Genomic DNA, 26,268 nt, shown 5'->3' with positions numbered 1-26,268 from the left:
TATATCCATCAGAAGGAAATCACATCTTAAGGAGTCTTAACATTGACCCTCTTCACCACTAGGTGGAGACGTGGGGCAGCAGAAAGGAGAGAGCGGTCCTTTCTCCTCTGGCAGGAGAACTGGATTTGATCCCAGTTTTGGCTGCACGTACGCGGCTTCTTCTGCAGCCCTGAGGCAGACAGCCTGGTTCCTTGGACGTCATATGATAAGGCTGGAGGAGAGCCAGCAGGGCCCCCGATTGGAGAGGAGGACCCATATCTCAGTCAACGCGAGCAGCCTAGGGCCCCATTATCTTCACAAGGCAGGGAGGCGTATCCTTTTCCCCTCTGCACTCCCCTTCACATACCACTGTGGCTCCCCCTCTCTCTCTCTCACCCATACACTAACTAGACTATAACCTGCTTCAGACGACGCCCCATAGCCCATGAGATTTGCAGCGAGAGCGGTGCCACCTACGTCGTGCGTCTTTCTCGCTCCAGAGGAAACCATCGGGGTCTTAGTGTTATTATTATTATTATTATTATTATTATTATTATTATTATTGGGCTGTGCGCGCGAGCAGCCCGCGGCATCACCTCGGCAATAACAGACGAGGTGCCAGTCAGAAGAAGAAGAAGAAGAAGAAGACGAAGAAGAAGAGGAGGAGGAGGAAGAAGTGAAGGAGGAGAGGAAGGGGTGACAGAGTATTCTGAATTGTCGCTCAGAAATAAACAAGAAGACACCCTGTTTGGGAAGACGTCTGCGGCGGGAAGCGAACGGGATCTGCTACTGAGTAAGTCGTGATTTGTAGTGTGCAGCGGCTGTGCTCGTGTTTTTCCCGTCGCTGACCTGCTTTTGGTGATTTGTCCAGAGGCTGGTTGTGCAGCGGCGCAATATTTAAGCTTCCAGCCCGGCAGCATCCTTTGAATTCGATCTGGAGGGATGACAGAGCGGGACAGAGGGAAGGAGATAGGGGGGGAATAAATAAATAAATAAATAAGAAAATATTGAGGGTATCTTTCTGTGCTAGTGAAATGCCTTACTGTAAACACTGTGTGACGATCGCTGCATCAGTGTGTGGTTACAACTGTTACCACGAGAAGCGCAGCATCCTTCAAGGGACGTAAATGCACATTCAAAAATAACAAGCACACAGTAAAGTCAGGCGCTGATTTGGAGGTGAACTATAGGGAGAATAAAAAATGGCTGCATTATTATGTCATGTCAACATCCTTTATTGCATGCCTAGAGGGCCGCTTTACTGTACTGTACTTTCAAGCCACGATGCAGCCAGGACGACAGGTGTATCAGGATGACATGTTTACGCGAATGCCTTTGATGATCTATCATGTAATATCGATCTGTTTCGCGAGCAGAGTGTTTGGGGATGTCTTTCTTATTTTTTTTGCCTCGACGGTGAATTTCCAGTGGCGCCAGCCGTGCGCGGTCGTCACTGCATGGGTGAGAGATGCTGACTGGTTGCAGGCTGTGGAGGAGAGGAGAGTAACAGGGTATGCTATGGTGTGTTGTGATGTGAGCAGTCTGTTCCAACATGGCGCGCATGAGCTGATAAACCTTGGCCATTACATACTCCTGTCTGGAATTTACACTGTGCAGTGGGCCAGGCAGTTGGGTTTAGGATAGCAGAGAATGAGACTGTGCATCTCCAACAGCCCGAGGTTTGGCTCCAAGTCTGGCTCCTCCATCCTCCTAGAATATCACGTAGACTTGTGTTTATATTATGGAGCTATTGCTATTTAGGTCTCTGCTGATGTAATGATGTTTGATCACAGCAGGAGTAGACAAAGCCGGACAAAGAGTGTGTTTTTGTTTGGTCTTGTGTCCATTGTTTCTCTCCTGGGTTTCTGTCCTGTGAACCAGTGTCACTGTTACGGACAATATCTTTGTTGACAAGACCAGCAAGTGCATGATGATAGCACAGGGCCTTTAAACATTACACACCCATTACATTTCTGAGGGAATTCGTGTGAGTCCTCGAAGTACAGGCAGGACATCTCTTTGGTTTGTTCATTAAAATAGCAAGAGTGACACCTGTTTGATTCCTGGAGATGCAGGGAAAATAAGTGATCGACTCTTCCCCCAATAACAGTTACTTATGAGGTGGAAATTTGTTCTTGCGTTATTCTAATACAAAATAAATAAAAATACATCCAAAAACCCAATACGACAGCTCTTAGCACACACATTATAATATTAAACCATAAGGTGATCAGTGAAGTGTTGCACTTGTATATTTAGTGAGAAAATATAGAACAGAGCAACAAAAGGTGGAAGAATTTACTTATCAGTAGCACATCTCTGCCACTGTTTGTTGTCTGTTCTGTCATTTTATTGTATGCGTGAGGTATGTTAAGTCCACCCTAGGCCTCAGCCTGGCCGTGTGTGAGCTGAGGGGTCTATATCCGGTCGGCTGCTCTGTGTTGTGTCAGCAACTCGCAGTGGAGCTGACAGCACTTGTCTTGTCCACCCAATCATCATTCGGCATTATGAGTCTGGACAGCCACATTTCTGTGTGTGTGCTTCTATGACTGTGTGTGTATCTATCTGTGTTTGCGATTGTGCAGCTTAGTGCATTTTAGTCTGACTTTGCGTGTATGCCAGAAACAAAAACATGGATAGTGTGTGTATGTGTCTGTGTCTGTGTGTTGATGACTGTCTCCTGGCCTGGCAGGCTGGGCACTGGGATGGATCTGTTTTCACCAATTTAGATAGGGGAAATGGGCTGGTAACCGGAAGGTCATTCACTTCTAATCTTGGACTGTCAGTGAAAAATGAGGTGAAATGTGAATGTTGTTAGTTGTAAAGAGTGCCCTTCAATAATGAAGCTTTGAATGATCTGATCGAAATCCTTAGTGAGCAGGAGAGGGAGAAAACGCTCATACAGAGCAGCTCTTTGAAGTGAAAGTATAAAACTGTTACCAAAAACAGCACAGTCACTAACGGCCCTTGAGAAACACACTTTAAATAGGCAAAGGACGTCCAAGTGACATTACAGTGTTGTTGCTGATATGCCTGTGAAAAGGCTGATTTGGCACAAATCCATCTCTACAACCCACTTTCACTATCAGTCAGGTCACACCAGTGTGTAGCCAACACATTATTATTATTAAAGTGGCTCTAATCAATATTTTTATATTAACAATAGATCACGTGACTGCTTGTATGTGAAAGGAGTCACTCGTAGTGACACATCTGCAAAGAACTATCACCCGACTCTGCAGTTCCCCTCATTTCTGAGGAGCTTTTTTGTATCTTTCAGCTCATTGTTTTGGTGTTCCTGCCAAGGAGTTAGTGCAGACACCAAATTTACGCACAGGTTTGTTCTGGGCAACTGTTTGCTAACATGTTCCTCATAAGTGGCCAAGAAATCAGTTAAAGCAGATTTAATGAAAATACCAGGGGGTTAAAGGTTAACCTCTATATTAAAAGTGACAGCAGTATTTTAATATTTAACATAGCGTTATCACCACAATTGCATGAACATAGTATCCTAGCATTTCTGTGGCATAAGTGGTCGGTACAGTGTCATTACCAGAGGAGAGCAGGCCTCTCATGGGTTAATATCCTGCCCTAAGCGAGTAGCCCCAGAGTGATGGATACTGCTAATTACCCTCACCGACCTTGCTGTCATCAAGGAACCATTTATGCTGTGGTTATAAAATCAGATCAGTAAGCTACTCGTGGAAAATGAATGACATGCATTACAGAAGCCCTTGCAGAGCTGCTGTTTTGAGCTGAAATGTAGTATTGTAGGGTAAAAGAGGAAGTGGAAATGAAAGCTTGCTCAGCAAGCATACAGAGTGATAAGGAGTAACATCTGGGCTCTGAGATGTGAGATATTATTAGATAATGTGATGCACTCCACCTTGCCCTTTCTGTCTCTATGCTTTTTTTTCTCCTTCTATTAATCTCTGCCTCCTCTTTTCCTCCTGGATAGTCACTTTTTCTTTCTGTTTTTTTCAGACTATCTCTCATTACAAACCCCATCCTTACTGCTTTGTCATGACAGATAAGCCAAGAGAGGATTTGTTTTTTCACTCTCTTCCCAGCAGATAGTCTGTCTCCAGATAAATTGTCATTTTTAGCCACTAAGTCGTTTTAATCTTAGAGGGAAGTGTGCTCAGCAGCTTGTGTTTGTTCATTTGTGTGTGTGTGTGTGTGGGTCATATTCACCCCTCCCGAAACACGCGCACATCCACACACTCATATGACGATCATCAGTGTTGTTGCAAAGATGATATCAAAAGCACTATTGATAAGCTGCAGGGAGGGATCATCCATCTTTTTGCACTGTAGATAACCTTAACCTAACACCACACACACACACACACACACACACACACACACACACACACACACACTTAGACACATGAACATCTGGTTTAAGGGGAAGAAAGAGAATTAATATTAGGTCTTGTCCCCTTGTAAATGAAACATATTATTTTGTATAATCCCACAAGAGGCTGAACAAACATACTTAGCATAAACAATTCTTGAGCCTCTTGAGAGCCTTAAGTGGGGATTGGGATCTTGCCATAAGGGAAGGCACCTATTTGGCCTAATGGTTCCTGTGTTAATGTTGAGAGGCTTCTCCAATAATGCAAGTGCATAGGCTTCCTATGTCCGGATTTATAGAGTTTGCTGATTGACCAGAGAGGCAGAGAGCACACCGGGACACAGGAGACTATGGCATATACAATGGAAATGGTCTGTCTGTAAACATAAAAGCATTGATGTCAGCAGGTCATGTTGATGCTAATGCTGTTACATTGCTTTCAAAAAAAAAAGCAGACTGATGTGAAAGTTCATCACTAGAACCGCTGCCCTCTTCTTTGATCATTCTCGTTTAACTTTCCCAACTTCTTGAAACACTTTTATGGCCTAATAGTGAGAGACACAAGCAGGAATTTGTGGCATTTTTGTGCAACAGTTTTGTAATCTACCAGCAATCAGGTGATAGATTCCTAATGCATTATCCAGGCCAGGATGTTTGGGTATTCACCCAAGATTTTTTATTGCATACTTAACATTAAAATTAAGACATGCAAGAACACTCCTACAAGGGACACATTGTAAATATCAAGTTGCTCCAGGCAAGTATTAGTGGGGAGATTGACCCTTTTTGTAGATCTGGTAAGGCTGCCGTTGCCCAAATTTGGATTTTATTGATTCCAACAGTGAACCAAACTCCAGACCCTCAAACATCCCAACGCAGAGCTATCAGTGACATCAAAGACACTTTGCACATGGTTTGTCTACAGTCTACAAGCTGAACCTGTGTTCTGACCTCAGTGCACCGGCGGTAATCAAAACACAGGGATCGATGGAAGTGTCACAAAAGCTGTAGACTCAGCATGCATTCCCTGGATATGTAAAAATTAACAAGCAAAGTCTACGACTCAACAGATTTGTGGTGTAAAGGTTTAGTGTTGCAGACGTCATGAAGGTCGAGTGTGGTCAAGTGAGGAAATGCAGACATAGGGCAAGGCAGATCGATGAGGGAGAATCCAGGGAGGAGAGAAAAGACAGGGTGGAGATCTCTCAGCTCAGAGTCTTTGAGGAGGCTTACAGGAGGCAGAACAATCGTTTGTGTAACTTTCTGGAACGGACAATCCAGCAGTCATGCCCACTTCATGCAGCAGTTGGCGAGGCAAGCAGAGGTGAGAAAATTTTGAACCTTTTTTCATTATTTACATAATTTTTCACATCACTGTTTGTGTGTATAAATGAATGCAACGTTATGTTCCTATGTCTGAATCTGAATCGTGTCTCATCCCTTTCCATGATGGAGAGCTTTTGACCCTGCCTTTGAGTGTGCTGGTTTACAACAACTAAACACAAATAAACACTTTTGCGGTCAGATATAAACATGTTGTACTAAGACATTTGTTCTGAGCTTCTTTAAAAAAGGCTTGAAGGTGCAGTAAGAAGCTGCTCACCATAGTAAGAAGGAAATTATAATGCAGTGGTTCACGAAATCAATCAACATGCTGTAGACAATACTAAAAATACTGATGTTTTCCTATCAGAAGTACAAAGGTAGCCACATCTCCAGCTATGCCACTGTGATTTAAAAACGCAGAACACCTGCGTCTCAATTATTGCTTGCTCAAAGGTAGTGCCTTGCGGATGGCTCGGACCACCGCCCATATCTGTGTACATCTAGCCAATTCCTGCAAAGGCGGGCGTGGTTGTTTTCTTGTCCATTTCAGGAAGTTACAAAAATCGGGTCTGTCCCTGCCAAAAAGTAAAACAGGCTCTTTTCACACTGAAGAAATATAAAGCATAGTGGTCTTTGAGGGGCTTTGCAAAGATTATACAAATCCACATCAGTTCAGTAGTCATGGACATTACCAGTCAGCCTGTGAAAACAGTTGTGTAATGGGTTCTGTGGCTCCGGAGAAGCTTTGTCAAGTCCAAAAATAATTTGAATGATGTCACTAGGGTTATCTTAGCTTCGGTTTTAAGACTACTGACTTTTCGGGTGTTAGGGTTACATACAAAAGCTATGTGAGGCAGATAGTTTGAGATACATGGGCATCTACCAGACAGGGAGGGTCTAATGAATAGACAATATTTAGTAGTATTATAGATAGTCTATGATGCAGTGTTTTTGGAGCTTGACCAATGCTGGGAACCACAGTAATGTCATAGTAAATGTCAGGATATTTTGGCCTGTGCTTCTTTTATTCTGTCAGTTGCAAGTCCCTCGATTTTGTAAGTGCAATACAAAATCACAGGAGTGCTTTTAATTGTTTTTCTCTGCTTACTAACCCACATTAAAAAAAAAACACACATTTAAATACCAGTTCATTAACTTGTTGTGGCTTTTTGACAGCGGAACAAGTACGACGTCAGAACCGACTCTCCCTCCTCTCTGACCTCCTCGCCATACCCCACGTGTTTCGGTTTGTGTGTGGCTTCACATTTGTCCTCTCGATACGGATGTTACATAGTATTTCACCCTCTTCTGTACTGACAGAGCTGTTATTTATGGGCGACCTCCAGGGAAAGGAGTTTTTACCCTCTGACCCCTGGAATACTAACATGTGACCTCAGCGGACTTCCTCCAGTTTTTATTGGCACCATACTGTTTATGTTTGGCACAATTTGTGTTGTGCCTCAGATAGAAGGATGCAGAGCTGCATGCGCAGTGGTGGGGGAGTCGTGGTGTGCGTGCCAGTCTGGGACAAGTGTATGTGAGTATGTATGTCTGTGTGTGTGTGTGTGTGCATGTGTGTGTGGCTGGGGCAGAAAGGCAGGGAGGAGTATTGTTGTCCCTGTGCTCTTTTGGCCTGAAGGAAGGAAGCCGTGGAAGTGCAGAGTAGAGAGAAGGAGAAAGAAGTGCCACTCCGACACAGTGAGTGTGAAGGGGATTTGGGATTAGTTTCCTTTTCCACAGTCTCTCAGTTTTGTAATGCAGGGGTCAGTAAGCTCGAGAGTCATTTTCATAGTCATCATTCTTTCTGAAGAGGAGACATTCTTGTGTCAGACGGTGTTATTTTGTGTGTGTTTGTACACGCTGTTTAATTCAAGAATAGCCAGAAAGGACTATCTTGTTCATTTCAGGGACCTTTCCACATTTTAAGAGTAAGTAATAGTAAGTATAGTAATTAGTAATTTAATTTGTCCTGGACAGCTATTTTCTGCCTCTCCAGTTCATCTCATTTCTACTCAGGAGACCGTTTTTGTGAGCGTGCTTGTGTGAGTGTGCTGGAGAGTTTCATTATTGCTGCACAATATCAGTTAAAAGGCTCTTGCTGTTCTAAATTAACACCTGAGTGAGCGCGTTTCGTTTTCAGAAGGCAGTTATTGGGTTATTTGAATGTGCGTTCCAGCACTGTATAACTGGAACCATTAGAGGCTGTTTTCAAGTTAATTTGTTTTAAGTTTTCTGTGAAGTGCAGCTGCCACAAGCCATTAGGGAGAGCATGGATAATATAGATAGGGAAAGCATTAGGGAGAGCATGGATAACATGAATCTCGTCAGCGTCTTTCACTTCTTCTGTTTGGCTGCTTGTCTCCTCCACTTCTTTGGCTTGATAACAAACCGCTCACTCAAGCTGATTGCCCCTCTGGTTTCTGATTGGTAAACAAGAATGTCTCTAATTGGCAACAAGCACTCTATATAGAGTGTGTGGTGCACAGACACTTCAGATTAGGGTTCTCCTTCAGTATTTAGATCAATTTAAAATACAGTAATCTTTTAGTTTTAAGGATAAGACTGGTAATATTTGGTATTTTTGTTATAGTCCACAAATCCCATAAAAAGAACAAAACCAACAGTGTGTTGGTTTGCCTCTCAAGTCTTTACGACGTCCCCCAGTCTGTCTGTGACTCTCAGCACCAGGCTCACTCTTTCCTAATGAATCGGAAAAACAAGGTCACCATTACATACCTTCTTTTTTAAACGAGCCTAAATAATCTTCTAAACAGGTGGCCACTGTAGTTTAGCAAATGTAGCTCAAACAGGAGTAAATAGTATATTTGACGGGGACTATTTTCAGCGGCCAATTTGGTGTTCTTAAAAGGGCAGGTTGTTGTATATGGGACTGATTCAAAGAAAATAAACCACAGTGCCCGTTCTTATCGCAATAACAGAACATGTCACCCAGTGCGACACTGTGGCTCACTGATGTGTTTGTAACAGTGTTTTAGATAAATTGAAGGTCTATAACTCAGAGGATAAAGTATGTCAGGCTTTGGTCATACAGACGATATTTGTTAGTAAGAGCAATTCATTGCTAATTTTGGTCTTTTAATCGGATTTGTTGACAAGAAGAAAAATATGGAATATCAAAAGGCTTATTCTGTAAAAACTCTTTTTAGCTTAATAGCTCTCCCTATGAAAATTCATATATTTCTCTTCCTTTTTTATGTCTATCTTTTTCATCAAGCCAGGGGACATCCCATATGGTTGTAGCATTGCAAGTGTAGGATCAGTTCAGGCATTGTGCATTGAAGTGTTTACTATCTAATGAAGCACAGATGCTTTAAAATAAGCTTTTTAAAAAAATTAATAAATCTGTGTCGTTGAGTATGTGTGAGCGTGGGAGGAAGGATCAGAATCACAATGTTGCAGTGTCCAATTTCAGGTTGTTGTGGTGTTTGTTTAAGATAATCCTAGATTAGTAGTGATGAGACCTGGTTTAATCTGCCACTACTGCCGACAGATAGACACATTGACGGTCGGCCCATGGCTGTTCTGGAGTCACACAGTGTGACTAGTTTCATGTACAGATCAGTACAACATGTACTTGCTGACCTTTGTACTCCCAGACTGTGCAGCGTAAATAATGAATGCGATGTTTCTTAACTGGCTTTTCAGAACATATTAGTGCAATTGGCTGTAACAAACTTGGTTCCTTTACGGAAAACAGCTTTAAAATGTTTCTTAAAAAAGCTGTTTTTGTCACAGCAAGGACAATAATTTTGAACAATGAGAGGTGTAAGTGTGATGCTATGATTAACCAAAATCAGCAAGGGCTGCATCTAATTCTGGGTTTGGTGCATCCTGCCAATTCAGTGGAAGGAAAACCATTTCTTCTCACCTTGGAAAGGAGGGTTTTAAATCCAGGTTGGGCTTTAAGCCAACATGATATCCCTAAACAAAGATGCTCAGCAGGATTATTGTTCATTTAGCTCTATAGGCATTAAGGTAATCACTTTTAGGGCATTTCAGTGCAGATAGAGAGTGTAAAGTGACTGCTGGTGCCAGAGGACCATGAGCACAATGCTATTAGAAGAGGATGCTGGTGCTCTATGCAGGCAGTTAATGCGTTCCTGGAAATGCTACAGGAGCAGTGCACTCAACAGGGAATAGGGCTGGTCATTAGTTCGTTTCCCTGACTGCTTCTGTCGTACACCTGCCTTGACATATTGTCAAACGTCCTTAGTTTTAGCGTGTTGTTTGTCTGTAAGTCTGCCAGCTAACACCACTTCCTCTCTCAGTCCTGTCTTGCTGATCTTGTTGATCTATTATATTTATCTGTCCTAGTATGTCTCTGCTGGCCTGTCTGTGAGTGACTGCCTGTCTCCCTGGATGCCTTCCTTTCTCGGTCATAAATGTGATTACTAACTGTGCTGCAAAGATGCCTCTCCCATAATCTATGGGAGAGGCAGCAGGACAAAGGGCCATAATGTTCTAATAAGGTGGACACATTTTTTTCAATACATTTTAAAAATTCATCACAGCAGTAGCCTAGAGGTTAGAGAAGCAGAGCTAGCATTAGAATTCAGACTTGAATAGTAGGACAAGGACTCCTACTGTTTGGCATGAACTGGGTAGTTGTGGTCACAACTCACACACAACATTCAACAATAGCTGTTAGCATGAACAATATGAAACCTCAAATCTAAACTTACATATTAAAATTATGAATGAAAGAAAGGAAGCAAAAAGAAAGAAGAAAAGAAAAAGAAACCAAAATATTTCAAATAGAATATATTTACTCACTGACCCGAAAATTATATGTCACGTAAGCTATATATTCTTTGTTAAGTTGACATAGAATTCATGTTCAGAAAAATACAAATTATTTCATTGTGCGATTAAAAATTTGCTCTTAAGCTCAGAATTTTCCGGTCAGATGAGCATCTTGTGACACATTTATTCTGTATCAGATGTGCTTATAACATTCCACTTAGTATAATGGGAAGTTTTGTGTCTAAACCATTTCCAATATACTGTAGAGTGAGTGAGCTCAGGTGTAGAGTGTTTGCTGGATTATTCAGGGAGTTCAATGTCTTTCACAAATGATGAAGCTGTTTTCACATCTGATCTATCCAACAGAGGCAATTGGCATTAATAGAATTACATGTAACTTGTTCCATCCAGTCTCCTGTTACCTGTGGGTAAGTGCTGCTTCGTCTCTGCTCATGCTCAGGTGACCTTTCCCAGGTCAGGATTGTCAGTCATTTAATAAAAACAGAGATCAGCCGGTGCTTCCAGGCCTGATGAACTGATCCAGATGAGTTCCCAGATGCACAGCCCGCTAACTGCCCTGCTTCCACCGTAACCTGAGGGCTGGGAAGGGAAGGAGATTTAGAGAGAAAGTAGGCAATAAAACACTGTCAGCCCACAACAAAAACACAAACAGGATCTGAAATAACGTGTTCACAACATAATGTACTTTTGAAATGGGAGCCTTATTTGGTTATTGGTTGTTATTAGTCAATAAAGTTTTATTTTTGATTATTCTGGTTTCTAGTGCATCTCCAGATGTCTTCTCATTCTTCCTGCTGGATCGGTGGGAAAGGCAAAAATTAGAAAGAATGTGTCTAGACAGTATGTGTGTGTGTGTGTGTTTATGTGTGTACTGGGTGGGTTGATCAGATGATTGTGGTTTAACTTTTTCTCTTAAGGGTCTCCATGTGATGGTGATGTGGTTTGGTGGGGCAGCAGAGAGCAGTGGGGTGTGTGCATGTATGTGTGCGCATATGCAGAAAAGACTGCATTAGTTACAGAATGGCCTAATATAATACAACCCTGAGGTTTCTTGTAAGCCCTACAGCTTTATTGATTGGGCAGTGGACGAACAAGCATGAAAGAAAATATATACTTCTTCAGAGGGGCCAGCGTTGTTGCACTGCATGCCTTTGTGTGGCAAATAGAAAGTTTAGCAATCAGACCAACCCTACAGCGAAGGAGAGATAGAAGGGTCTATTGAAATGCTGAGTTGTTTTTTTGTTTTTTGTTTTTTTGTCTCACAATCCAAGCTTTGTGAGTATTTGGTTGGGAAATGATGCAAGGAAATTCAAATGGTGGCAGTGGGGGTCCTGGCCATTCATCAGAAGGACTGACACTACCAAACAAGTTTAACACATTTTACTGGCATTGGGGAGGGGTGGGCGGAGAGTGATGTAGAGATGTTTTGTCATAACACTTTCGTAAGAGTTTGGTTTGGAGCAGTGCAGAGAAAAGAGATTCCCATATGTGTTATGATACAACACATATGGGATGCACTTTTGAAACGGGAGCCTTATACTGGCCTTATATGGTTTTGGTTTGGGCTGGAAAAGGAACGCTGTAGTATGTTTTTACAGACACAAAATAGTGTTATGAGCTGCACAGCAAGCAATCTTGTTCAGTCTCAGACTTCAGTCAGAGTTAGAGAGGTCCTCCTCTTCCTTGGACTTGAATATTTGAGAGTTTGACACCAAATTACTGCATTTATGTGGAAGTAATTACATACTATAACATCCAAATTACTAAATCTATGTAAAACTTCTATGTAACAATAGGGACACATGACCCTTAAAAATTTTGTATGTTTACGTGATTTCACTTGTTGCACTCAATCTATCAGGTGACAGTTTCACACCTCTCTCTCATACATAATGTGGTTTCACAGCTAATGAACTTCCTTCTACATAAATTCAAAGTTAGAGAATGTAACCCTTTGGCATTCATTTTTCTTAAATGTAAATTTTTGATATTGTAATTAGGATGGCAACAATATTCATTATCAATTCATCTGTTTTTGTTTGTTTTTCTTTCCTCAAGTAATTGATTAATCACTTAAAATTGGTTTGGTTCTGGTCAGACCAGATAATATCAGTTACCTACAGAAAAGAAAGTGAAACTTGATGTGAGATATGTGGCTGTTTTTGGGAGCATGATATGGTGATAGCTTTGTCCCGTCTCAGACGAGCAACAGTCGCAGTCCTTCAGCCTCTGGCTTCAGCTCTGCTTCCGTCCATCCTCCATCCTGGAGCTCTGGTCTGGAACCTATTAGAGCAGGAATCTCCAGCAGTGCCCTGCTAGTACATTAGCATGCCTTCAGTGACGCTTCCTGGCAGGAAAGAAACACTGATTTAGTGCAAACAGACAGATATTTAACCTTGGTAACTGGGAAGTTGTTGGAAGGTAAACGACCGGCGAATGAATGCTACGGTTAAGGAAAGTTGTTTGTCACTTTGTGTAATGTCTGTTGATGGTGGTCATCTGTGATTGTAAATCTCTCTCCCTCTCTCCATCCCTCCCTCCCTCCCTCTCAATCTGTCTCTCTCTATCAGGATGGCTGAGGTGTCACAAGAGGAGAGACTCCAGGCCATCGCTGTAAGTTATTTCTACATACACAGTCTGTCTCTCCCTTTCTCTTTCACACAAACTCTTATACGCACATACAGAGTGCACATCAGGGCACACTGTTGGCTGCAGAAACAACAAATCATTGCTGCTTGTCAGGATCTGACTGCAAGTCTTAATGACTCAACCTTTTAGATCCCATCTCCCTCACCCATTAGAGGACATCGAGAGCTAATGCAGTAGCTACAACTCAATGCCTTTTTCTGTCTGTCCTTGTGTCTCTCGCCGTCTCTCTTCCCTTTGCTCTGTCTCTGTTGGCCTTTCATACTTTCAGTCGGATTTATCTCCTTTTTCTGACTTTTCTGAAACAATGTCTTGGTTTCTGTTGAGTATAATTACATCCTACATTGTGATAGTTCAGATTAGAAACTGATTTTTTTTTTTGTTGCCAAACATTTACAACCTGTGTCAGCCATAGTGACTAAAACACATTGGAATTAATTTTTTTATAGTGGTTTCGCTACCAAATAACTCAAAATCATTGCATGGCCACTCAAAACTTTATTTGGGCATCCAGAAATATAGAATCTTTCAAGTATCTCTCAATTGGACAAGACTCTGTAAGAGTTGCTTTGTGTAGTTGTGTGTTAATTGGCTTGTTTAATCACAGTGTTGCTGCATAGAAGTTATACGTTACATGAGCAACAAAAAGTATCAGTCAGTTGTATTTCTCATCAACAGGTCAAACATTTTCCTGAATCGGTATTTGAATTGAACAATTTGTGCCTATGAATATACAGAACATACTGAACTATACATCAGCTGCTATCTAATCCTTTCTTATTGTTTCATTCACAGTCATTAGAGATTGCTATTGAATCATCAGCTCTACCATTAAAGACTATGCCTGGGCACTGTTTAATATGTTTAGGGCCAGTGAAATACCTGAGTTTCAGTTTTAATTCATGCATAACTTTGGTACCCAGTCTCATTAATGACAGCGTGGGGAAGAAAGCTGTGGAATAATTATGTTCTTGCTATTGTTGTGTTGTGCTTTGATTGTGAGATGAATGCAGAGTAATTATAATGTGTCTGTGTGGTAACAGGAGAAAAGGAAGAAGCAGACAGAGATTGAAAACAAGAGGAGGCAGCTGGATGATGACCGACGGCAACTCCAACATCTCAAGGTACACACATACTCCCACGTGCACACACATTTTGCACATGCCCTATTTGTTCTACTGTACTCGTGAGAATGCTTTAGCTGTAATTATGTCATGTTTTAAAAGAAGACACAAAAATAGTGTTGTCCACAAACATGTGGAGTGCTTGCTTGCTGCTGTTTAGGAGACAGTGAGTTGGTCAATCATGAGAAAGTGAGTGCGGTTGTGATGCTCTTCTTTAATGCAACTTTACTGTACTTTGCAATTTAAACAGGCAATAGAGCACAAAGATCAAAAATACACCTGTGGCGCGTTCTCATGGTGAATATTACAGGTTCAAGACCAAAAAGTTTACCTGTCTTGAGCTTTAATTGCCACAATCTGCACAACACACAATCTGAATCTCTCCACATGTTTGCGTAGTCTTACTTCCTGCCCTCTAATACACCAACACCTTCTTTTGCTTATTACCTTTAGGTGCTTAGTTGTGGTCGATGAACACATGTTTCCAGTTTACCTGTTATTTCCACGGTAGGTAGGCAGATGCTGACATCAGTATGAATGAGTTCCAGGTAATTAGAGTGTCTGCACTATAGTCATCATGGCTGTACACACCGAATCTGTGAGGAACGATAAAGACAACTGGACAGTAAATGTTCTTAGCACCTTTCAGGTAAATGGGGAAGGAAGATTAACATGTTTTATATTGGCTGATTTCCCAGTTTTCCCGTGGCGGTACCTGTTTTACACACTCACTGTGATGTGTGTGATGCCATATGAGCCTGATGGATGGATGGGAAAAGACTTTAGTTTAAAAGCAATCAGTCCTTATTAGAACAGCTTAGCATACCTTCATCTCCTCATCCATACTCCTCATCTGCTGCTTGAAACATCTGTCTATCCTATTGCTTTAGGGACGAACGCACTGTACTGTCCTCTTGTCTTTTTTTCCCTGTGTTTCTGTAAAAAAAATAAAAGGACGAGGGTCAGTTCAAATCATCTTAGATATAATTTCACTAGAGGCTTAGCTTGTGTTTTCTTTTCCACCCTCACCTTGAGTCACAAATTCCACCATCTGGTGTCAGCCGACAGACCGCAAGTGCATTGAGTGAACCTGCATATTCGCTCCCAGCACCGTATTTAACCTGTTTTTCAAATCAGCTTTATTTTATCTCTACTTTGGCCATTACACTGATAAGATTAATGAATTTATGAATAAAATTATTGCACAATGTAACCTGAACCACTTCTAGTCTCTCCCTAAACCTTACCCACACTTGAAAAAAAAATGATGGTTAGACTTGTGTTTTCGGGAATCATCCCTCTACGTGTGAGCAGTGTTCGACACCCACGCAACAACATCAAACTCAGCGGTTCTTTTCGAAATTATCAGACCAACATAGTGAGATACTCCCTAACTGCTGCTGTCACGGAATGTTCAGAATGGACAGCAGATAACACCGGCAGCCCCTCCACATGCTGTTTATACACACACACACACACACACACACACTCCCTAAAACAAACACACATTCAAACCTGCATGCATGTGGGCACACACTCATTATATCGGAGCCAAGGCTTTTGTCAGCTTATGTGTCAGCACTATCAAAGCTATTTCAGCCCCAGACAGTTCAGCAAGAGCAAAGGTTGTGGGGAGTATGCGCCTGCACAGATATGTGTGCGTTTGTGGCAAAAGTGCTTGTGACCTGTGCAATTGCCCTTGCGTGCTCCCACTTGTTCTATTTTCAGAGCAAACCTTTGTAAATTTGTATCTGTATGTTTGTGTGTGTGTGTGTGTGTGTGCGAGATGGTTTTTGTGTGTGTTGCTTCATGAAAGAACACAGAAGCCTCAGACAATGCGGAGGGCTTTGGCAGAGGAAACAGATTTTTGTCCCACTCCCACCAACAGGAAACAGCTCTTACACCCACCGCACCCCGCTTTCGTCTCACACACGCACACGCACACACACACACACTCACACATGGACACACAGAGGGGAAGTGAAATCACGCTGTACAGGAGCATTAGAAGGCTCTTTGTGCAAACCACAGCAAATATTCCTTTTCCAGAGGCGGCGTTCATGTGGAAAACCCAATAAATGTCTCAGTTTACACACCACATTTTTATAACAGTGTACCTGCCCTACCGTTAAATCACACTAATGCAGGATCACACATAAACATGCACACGGACTCATACTCACAATGCAGACAAGATGGTGAACTGACATTAATAGGAGTTCTGTTTTTAATTAGCAAGCCATGGCAGATATGATTATGCAAGTAGCAGTCAGCAATCCCTTTAATTAAAACCTCTGAATGTCAACATGTTATCTGGATATGGGAAACACACTGTTTAAAGGGGAGCATATGAAGAGTAATGTTCCAAAACAAAATGACGGTACTTACCATTGACATGCTTTTACAAAATTACTGAAGGAATAGTTTGACCTCACTTCTTAACATATCTTGTTTGTCCGAAGTGTAAAAACAACAGGTTGTGGCTTACCTTCTCCTCAGACAACTAGACTAGCTGTTTCCGAATTTTTCCAGTGTTTGTTCTAAACACATCTCCTGGCTGTAGCTTAATATTGACCATACAGACATGGAAGTGGTATCTAACTCATGGCAAGAAAGCAGACTAGCATATTTGTTTAACCAGTCCTTCAAAAGCAAAAAACTTTTAAAACAATGTTTAAGTGGTATGGTTGACAAAATAATAAGACTGGATTGGATGAACTTTATTTTGAAGAAACTAGGTTTTTTTTTGGACTGCTACTTTGAAATGAAGCTGTTCTCCCTACAGCTGTTCAATGGATTTGGGTGTGTTGTGTATGTGTGTGTGCGTGTGTGTGTGTGTGCGCCACAGTTCCGCCCTTTGTCTGCTACGTTAGCAGCTTTTACCCCAAAGAACAATGGAGAGAGACGTAGCTTCAGCGCTACAGCTTTATGACTATCCGTGCAGTCTGGGGTGTGTGTGTGTGTGTGTGTGCGTGTGCATGTGCATGTTTGCTTATGCATAAGTGAGTACATTAGAGATGTCAAGCATCATGGTAGTAAGGTGTGGCAAGAGAGCGAGCAAGATTAAAAGAGAGTGAGAAAGAGAGAGAGAGAGGGAAGTAGGGTTAGATTTAGTGCCCAAGAGACCATGCAGGGCTGGGGTATGAAGAGTGTTGAATTACAGCATGTGAGTGTGTGCTATAAAGCTCTGTGCAGCTGGGTGTCTGGAGCTGAATTACTCAATGGTGAAAGTAAGAGTTAAAACAGAACAACAGGCGCTTAAACAGACAGAAACAGATAAACACAGATAGAAATTTAGGGAGATAAACCATGACATTTACAACCTAATAGAAGTTCATGAACTTCATGATGGATAGAGATGCACGCAAGAGAGAGGAAAGGGTGGGGGTCGAGTCGGTGAAGAAAAAAAATAAGGGGCGTTTTTTTTTTGTAGAATTTCTTGTTGCATCACTGGAGAGGAATTCACATCAAGCGCAGGTCCAGATTTTCAGTCCAACTCCTGAAAACAAGAGCTTTTTCTTGCACTTTTCCATATGGCCAGGCAAGGTTGTCCTTCACTCCATGGTCCAACAGCTGCGAGTAGGACACACTGTTATATTTACCTCAAAGCATGCCAAGTATTTGCTTTGATATTAGCTATCTACAAGAGGGAATGTGAATGGGGAGTCAAGATAAGGATACTGGAAATTGGTAGATAAAATAAACATTGAAAAAAGAGATAAAGAAGGTGAAGGTAGAGGATAGCAAAGTGAATAATGCTAATAAAAGAAAAGATGTTCATTTTATTCGCTTGTTGCTGTTTATTTCAATTAGTATTTGTGTGTTATCTTGTCCTAGAATCAGCTTTATCTTAACACAGTAATTAAGTTTCAGTTTGTGCTTGGAACTTGTTGGTAAAGATATTCTTGTAATCATCGTCAAGCTCCAGGAAATGTTTGATGTGGTGTAAGATTAGAACTATTTTCTTTTTATCTTTCAGTGACTAATCTAAATTGCCCATTGCATGCTCAATTGAGTATAATAGGAGAATTATATCTTAGTTTGGATTTTTCTGTTCAGTGCCCGAAGCCTTGATGCTCTGGCTGGGTGCCATAGTCCACTTGGCAACAACAAGTTGGCAGCAGCTGAAGTGTGTGACAGAATCACTGAGTGGCAGCAGTCAGCAGAGAAGTGGTGGACGCGTTCCCTGGTAGATTTTTGTTGTAGATTAGCTAAAGGGCTTGTCGTTCTCTCTCAGTGAAAGTGGCACTAATCTCCTCAGAAAGAAATTACACTGATGTCCAAGAGAAAAAGGGTGATAACGTGCAGCATTTTGGGAGATTGAAGTTCTGCTAATGAATCAATCAGCTGCTCCTGATGAAAGACCCTCGATTAGAGCCTTTCATTATAGCACACATACACACTTATATGGAGATTTGAAAAGCAGTTGCAGTAAAAATGCGTTTTTTCTTTTAACCATTATTACTAATGTTTATTTGAAAAAGTGAAACAAATCATCTAATCACACTCTCCCATGTTCATCCTAAGCAACAACATGTCCATATTTGTTGTGTCCACTTGCAGTCGAAGGCACTGAGGGAGCGCTGGTTGTTAGATGGAGCTCCAGCGGAGGAGGAGACTCAGAAGCGTCTGCAGGAGGACGAGGTGAAGACCAAACTTCTGGAGCAGGTCATCCTCAGGTCAGCATCTTAAAATCTCTGCATGTCCTGTCTTTGAAACAGACTGTCCAGTGCATTATTCTATCTGCAAGTGAACCAGTTAAATATGTGCGGTTGTTATGGTAAACATGTAGGCGTGTGGACTTTTGCTCTCTATTGTTGCATTTTTTCCAATACTAATGAAAAACAGTAAACAGCAGGAAGAATAAAAGCGTATCCTCTCATTCTTCGTGCCACATCAATATCAATTATGCCCCCAGACAACATTAGCGACAGTGGTGGTTGATGTCTGCAGACATGTTTCAAACTGCAGCCATGGTCAGCAAACAGGGCTGATGATGCTTTTGATGTCAAGTGAAGGTTTTGTGTTGATTTAATCCAATTGGAGTTTCCAAACTGAGACAAATCTCAAGAAATGCAATGTCAACCAGATACTATAACCACCAGTAATTGTAATTTTTTCCAATTAAGTGTGTATGTCTGTGTGCCAAATTCAAGCAGAAAAAGGAAAGCATATGAACAGTTAGTCAGTTTAATTTTTATACTCAAAGTATAAATTTTTATACTCAACGATACTCTGGTGCATTATAATCACATTATAAACAATTATTAATTACTTAATAATTAATTTTTTTTGTGTTCCTGAGCCAGGCTGGAGCAAGAGATTGAAGAACTGGAGACAGGCGTACCAGCCAATAAGGGTGTGGCCAAAGAAAATGGAGGTAAGTTTGGTACCCATGGCAACATATGATCACACAGGAAGCCATGGCAACACAGCCTGAACACCTGTGTCAAAAAGAGAAAGTGAGCTAATAATGCCCTCTTCATTTGCTGTACTAAACTGTTCCTCTCCGTCGGAGGTCATTAAAACAATATTTCCTTTCTTTCTTTGTCTCCCCCTCTTACCCTTACCACCCTCTTTCCTTCTGCACTCTCCTAACCTCTCAATGATACTCTGGTGCTCCCTATAGGTGAAAATGGAGTAGTGCAGACCTCTGGTCAGACCCCCAAGAGAGAGGTGACAGGGATTGAAGCCAAGCTGCTGGGTCCCAGTCCTGACCAAGCTAGCGCAGACAACCCCGTCACCCTGGTGTTCATGGGCTACAAAACCGTTGAAGAGGAGCAGGAGACCCGCACAGCCCTGGGAATGGAAGGGGTAGACGGCAACGTTAAGGCTGAGTTTGTTGTGATTGAGGATGGGGAAGGGAAGGCGGGAGGAGAGGCGGCCACAGAAGAGCAGGCTCCACCCAACGGTAGCATGGCAGAGAAAGAAAAGGCCAACGGAGGTGGGGAGGAGGCAGAGAAGGAAAAGGAGAAGAAACAGACCTGCAAATGCTGCACGGTCATGTGAGCTGTGTGTGTGTAAGCTGTGTGTCAGTGTGGATGTGTGTGTGGATGAGTACACATCTGCACCTGTGCAGACGTGTGCCATTGCATGTGTCTGTATTCGCAGATGTATGTAACTTTGTTTCTGTGTGTGTGTGAGTGTGTGCGTGTGTGTAGGTGTGTGTGTGTGTGTGTGTGTGTGTTTGTGTCAGGACTGGAAAAAAAACAAAAACCGAAATACACGGCCAATATACCAACAATGAGAGCCAATACAAGCTCCAGCTACAACAACAAGAACCACAAAGACTCATAAGTACATTTTACTCTGTATACTTTCTCTGATATGTATTTGACTTTTGATTTCTATTGATATTTTTCTATTTTTCTGTCTTGACATTTATATTGTATTCAGTATGTATATCTTTATTATGGGACTGTGTACTGTAAGTTCATTGTTATTATTGTTGGAAAAAAAGAAAATGTATTAGCTCTCTGGATTGTACTGCTGCCCACTGGGGAAAAATCTGGAAACTTTAAATCATTTAAGTCAAAACAGCAAACTATGAAGGACACAGATACTTAAATATATATATTTCTCTGTGTAGGCCAACCAACTATTTATCAGTCAATTTCATATTACAATATTGTCTAAGATATTATTTTAAATAGTATTTTAATATATTGATATGAAATTATGTTTTATACAATGTATTTATTGTTTTTGGTTCTCTATATCATCTCCAACCATTAACTGCATGTAAGCTTGTAAGCACTACCAGATTTGCATTACAATCATTACAAGTGTCTGTGCTTTCTTAGACTCACATGTGCTCATATCTTTAGTCACACAAGTCTTTCTATCAGTAACAGTAAATGTAATTGGCAGTGTTAGAGATATGCAGTTAAGTTTTAAAAGAAATCTACAGCACGGAGATAAGAGGCAAATTAAAACACTGGCCATGTTGCAAACTGTATTAGCTTCTCATAGATGCTGTATGTGTCACATGTACATGAAGATCACAGCTTTTGTATTTTTTAAATAAGATGGACACACTCACTTTATGATCAATAGAGTCACAACAAACCATTGCGCAATGATTAGAAATGCTTAAATAATTTTGCTCTCTCAACAGTAGAATCAATGTAAATCTTATGAGGTAGCACTGCATGAAGCCTTGCAACATTTTTGACTGTCTTGTCACTTGTTAGGTCTTTATTATATGCTATCACGTTCACATGAATGTAAGTCCAGGGGTTAAATTGGGATATGTTCTGCCGTAATAAGAAGAGACGGGCTTGCTCAGCTCACCATAAAAAAAAAAAGATTATTGTCTCTTTATGAACCAAATAAAATCTGATGATTCTGTAATTTCACTGTGTGTTGGTCGGCTGCTGGTTTCTGTCCTGCTTGCTCCCAGTTTAACCCCTGACGTTTTGTCTGTAGACCTGGCCCCAGTAGCACTTGAATAGATTTACAGAAAAAGAAGAAATATTTGGGACATTTGAATAGACTTTTTACACAAAAAATACTAATCCCTGGTGACCTTAAATCCTTTCAGCCTAAGAAGACTATATAAAGAATTTAGTTGTTCCCAGGTATCCAAGCTTTTTAGTAATTATTGTGTTAGCAATAGTCCATATTCTGTAAGGATAAATAGTCTAACAATTTTAAACTGTGCAGGTTGCTAGCAAGATAAATCGTGCATAAACACTATAGCAATTCAAAGCCTGGAAAGACATGTGAAATACATTTCACTAGTTTTTCAGTCCTAGTCTCCTCATTTGTCTGGCAGACAGTAGAGGTCATGGATGGTCTGGGTCAGTGCCACCACTTCTTCCACTCCCCTCAGGCTCATCCATGTCTCTGATTTATCTACACACCATCACCATTATCTCATTATCACACTGTCTCATCCTCATCATCAAACATCCATGGCTCCACCTTCTCTGTTCGGAGACACGCAGTTCAAAAAAACCTCTGAAGTTGGTGCTAAATCCTGAGTCTCGTGTAATACTCTCCATCCACCAACTACTGTTCAGCTCATTCCCTCTGTTTTACTCAAATGGCTGGTGAGGGGGATTGTGGGAATCTACAGCCTCCTGCATACATTTGTTAAGTAAGAGTCTTTTGCAACCTTCAGTGCCAGATGCATTTTCTCAAGTCCTGCCTACATTTACCACCAGAGAAATGATCCCTTCTAACATTCCAAAGGGAGGCAAACAGGCGTGGACAGATGAAACATAGTCTATGCTCTCCATGTGTACAGTTCCACTGTAATTGTACAACTTGCAATTTTCTTTATTTCTTATATTGACTCTCATGTTTTTTTTTTCTTTCCTATGGCCTCTTTGCAAGGCAGTATATTGTATTTGATGTGTGTATTTTTTTAAAAAACCTGTGTATTGTTGGTGCCTTTGTCAGGTTCAGTTGGTTGGACTTGTCTGTCTGCCGCCATTTTTAGACCGGGCTTTTTCTTGCTCTGCTCCTGGTCATGATGGCCCACTGGAAACACTGCCTTCTTCTCTGGAGGGTCACTACACGTGTATAGGAAAATATAACACTAATTTTTCACTCAATTACTATAAATAAGCGCAGCTCAGATGGTAGGTGTAAAATGCAGACTACTGTTGGTGTCTTCAAAAAATGTTTGTATCCTGTGCCCTATTTTAACTTTTTAAAATTGTTTAATTTCACTAAACTGACAGAATATTTTATTCCACACCTACAAGAAACTTATCAAAAGCTAACCTACATGAAATGTTTTTTCAACAATTTGGGGGATACAAACGTTTTGCATGAGACTGCCTTACAGTCTAAATATATATATACAGTATATACAGTATATACATATGTATATGTGTATATATCTACAGAAATATGCATACATACATATGTATAGTGCACTATACATATGTATAGTGCAAGTATTCAGACCCCTTTACTTTTTACACATTTTGTTAAGCTCCAGCCTTACTCTAAAATCATTTAAATTCATTTATTCCTTCATAAGTGTACAATGACTACCCCTTAATGACAAAGCAAAAACAGAATTTCAGAAATATTTGCAAATTTATTAAAAATGAAAACTGAAATATCACATTGACAGAAGTATTCACACCCTTTGTAATTAAACTTGAAATTTAGCTCAGGCGCCTCCCTTTCTCTTGATCATCTTTGAGATGTTTCTATACCTTGATTGGAGTCCACCTATTGTAAATTCAACTGACTGGACATGATTTGGAAAAGCACACACCCAGACCTATACAACGCATATCACAGCCATGTGGTTGTAGGAACTGCTGGCAGAGCTCTGAGATAGGATTGTGTACATGTGTCTTCCCTGGATATGTGATTGTGATTCTGGGTCTGATGAAACCGGTATTGAACTGTTTGGAATCAATTCTCAGCATCAATCTGAAGGAAACAAGGCGCCAATACCATCCCAACAGTGAGGCATGGTGGTGGCAGCATCATGCTGTTGGGGTGTTTTTCAGCAGCAGGGACAGGGGGACTGGTCAGGGTTGAGGGACAGCTGAATAGAGCAAAGTATAGAGATATCCTTGATGAAAACCTAGTCCACTCAGTCAAGACAATGCATAATTGACCTAGGGACAACTCTCTGAAGGTCCTTGCGTGGCCCAGCCAGTCTTGACTTGAACCCAATCAAACACCTCAAGAGAGACCTGAAAGTGGTTGTCCACCGACAATCCCCATCCAACCTGACAAAGCTTGAGAGGATGTGCAGAGAAGAATCGCAGAAAATCCCCAAATCCAGGTGTGTGAAGCTTGTCGTGTCATACCGCTGCTAAAGGTGTTTCAACAAACTACTGAGTAGATGGCCAGAATAAAATTAAATTTTGCTTTGTTATGGGGGGGGGGGGTAGTGAGTGAAGATGGATGACGAAAAAATGAATTTAAACATTTTTAGCATAAGGCAACAAACAAAATGAAAAAGGTGAATGGGGTCTGAATACTTTCTGTATACATTAAAAACATGTACATTTGTTTAGCTAAAGCTTTGCTTAATAGTGGGTCTCTGGGACAGCAGCAGCAGAAAAAGCAACCTTGTGTTAGACCAATGCCTGTTCATCTATTCTGTGGTCGTCTAAATGTTTAATCTTGAATAAAATTACTGTTTGTTTACAGCAAGTCAAATAAGTGTGTATGTAATTAACCAAATGTATGCACACTGTAGATAGAACAGTACACATAAGCCATGGTTAATGATGTGTGTGGTTTTGGCATCTAAGCTGATGGAGACACAGATGGGTAGAGGACACCCTTCTGGGAGATGTACACACAATTACACGAAAATAAACCATCCATTTTTATAAGACTAAGAAAACTGGCCAGTAAAAAGAGGAAGAAATTGATGTACTATTGAATAACCCCTCAGAGGGAATAAAGTAGAATAGCAAGGAAAAAGGTGGGATTTGAAAAAAAGACCTGATTAAAACATGAAACGGGGAAGATCCAGGGAACAGTCCAAACAGTAGTATATTGAGCACATATGGGATTTCAGGTTCCAAACTGGAGGTATCAGATGGCTTGAGCATTTTTGCAAGGTGCACTTCCCAGGACATGCCACTGGAGGGCATACGTCTACTGTTTTGTAAATGAATCTTGTTACTCTTTTGTCAAATATATTGCAAGGAGTGTGTGTCAGAGAAAGAGGGTGAATTGGGGAGACAAAGAAGGAGAGGCATTGAAAAAGGGCATTCATCACAGGGAGGTCAGGTATGCACTATTCAATACAGCAGCTATTATTAAATTGCTTTGTGCTGCAGCAGCACTGCCTATGATAAATAGCAATTTGAAAATTCTCCTGAGCCCAGAACGAGTGTGCCATATTTTGTTTGTAAGAGCATTCTCTGTGATGAGACAGATTGTACCATTTAATAGAAGAACTGTTCCACATCACGAGACAGAGAATATATTGTGTGCTGTTTTTAGGTCACACCCATGACAATGCTTTTCCACACTCTCACACAAGCTCAAATGAAAAACATTAGTGTCCTGGACTCGACCAGTGGAATATTAAAAAGTCATGGAGAGTGGAAAGAATATGGAAGTGTTCATTTTGAATGAATTTTAAAAGAAAGAGAGAAAATTCCATCTCCAGGATAATGTGTTTAAGGATGACACGCATAAATCATCCTAATCAGCCCTATGAGGGCTAAGCAAAATCTAATTGCTGCTATGGCAACAAGAACCAGTAATTACCTTTCCTCTGTGATTAGTTTGTTAAATGTAAGCCTTGGCTACCCTAGTATGAGACACAAATTATGATGGGCACACAACCATGATGTGATGAAACCCCACCTCATTCATCCCTCTTTATAAAAAAAATGAAACTTCCTTTCTTTTCAATATTTGTGGATGAAATCAACATGTGGTCCTTGGTGATGCAGCAATGTTTCAGCACCAGCATACATGGCTCATATTTTCCTGGAACAAATTCCACATGTCTTATTCGCACTGATTGTGACAATTTGCCACTTTGTACTGTTGTCATTAGCCACTTAATCTGTTACTTTTCAACTTTATATTTTGCAGACACCCTATCATTCAGGGTTTTTTTCCCCATCTCATTTCCCAACACAGTGATGCAAACTGGTAAGTCCATCAACTGAATTAATCCAAAAATTGTGTCTTTCTTGACATGAAAGCCTCTCCTCCTCCTCCTCCTCCTCCTTCTTTTTCTTCATATAAATTAGCAAGCCAGAATAATGAGACTTTCTACAAAATGTTGCTGTCGTCTTTTTCCAGTTCACTACATTTTAATAGCACATGTTCCATTGATCCTGCTTAATTACTGGGTGCACATGCCCCTATTGGGTGTTTACATACCGTAAGTGGTGTGTAATTGAGCTGTGTATGTTCTGTTCATGTCCTTCTGGGCCCTACACTACCTCCTTCTTGTAATACCAACAAGCTTTTGTTGTTGTTTTCTTCTATTGTGACCCCAGTACTCTTGGCTTTTGCATCTAATACTTGTGTGGGTATAAACCTTTGCTCAACTTAATGGGATGGGACTTGTAAACCGATCTGCCTGTTTTGACGATA

General features: G+C 41.0%; 1 protein-coding gene across 3 annotated transcripts; it reads left to right on the top strand.

Moving 5' to 3' along the window:
• Positions 1 to 371: 371 nt before the first annotated feature.
• Positions 372 to 23,914, top strand: palm1b (paralemmin 1b). 3 transcript variants are annotated; one of them, XM_041061221.1, is made up of 6 exons: positions 372 to 772; positions 13,018 to 13,060; positions 14,137 to 14,217; positions 18,781 to 18,896; positions 19,527 to 19,597; positions 19,847 to 23,914. In XM_041061221.1, the coding sequence occupies exons 2-6, from the start codon at positions 13,019 to 13,021 to the stop codon at positions 20,224 to 20,226; spliced, it is 690 nt and encodes a 229-aa protein (XP_040917155.1). In that variant the 5' UTR covers positions 372 to 772; position 13,018; the 3' UTR covers positions 20,227 to 23,914. The 3 variants fall into 3 exon arrangements, with proteins under 3 accessions (XP_040917155.1, XP_040917154.1, XP_040917156.1); XM_041061220.1 differs by lacking the exon at positions 372 to 772 and adding an exon at positions 5,471 to 5,660; XM_041061222.1 differs by lacking the exon at positions 372 to 772 and adding an exon at positions 7,467 to 7,590.
• The last annotated feature ends 2,354 nt before the right edge of the window (positions 23,915 to 26,268 follow it).

This window comes from Toxotes jaculatrix, chromosome 17 (genome assembly GCF_017976425.1).
Source record: "Toxotes jaculatrix isolate fToxJac2 chromosome 17, fToxJac2.pri, whole genome shotgun sequence".
Taxonomy (NCBI): Eukaryota; Metazoa; Chordata; class Actinopteri; family Toxotidae; genus Toxotes; species Toxotes jaculatrix.
Note: the sequence above shows the minus strand (reverse complement) of the source record. Positions and strands in the feature narration are given on the sequence as shown.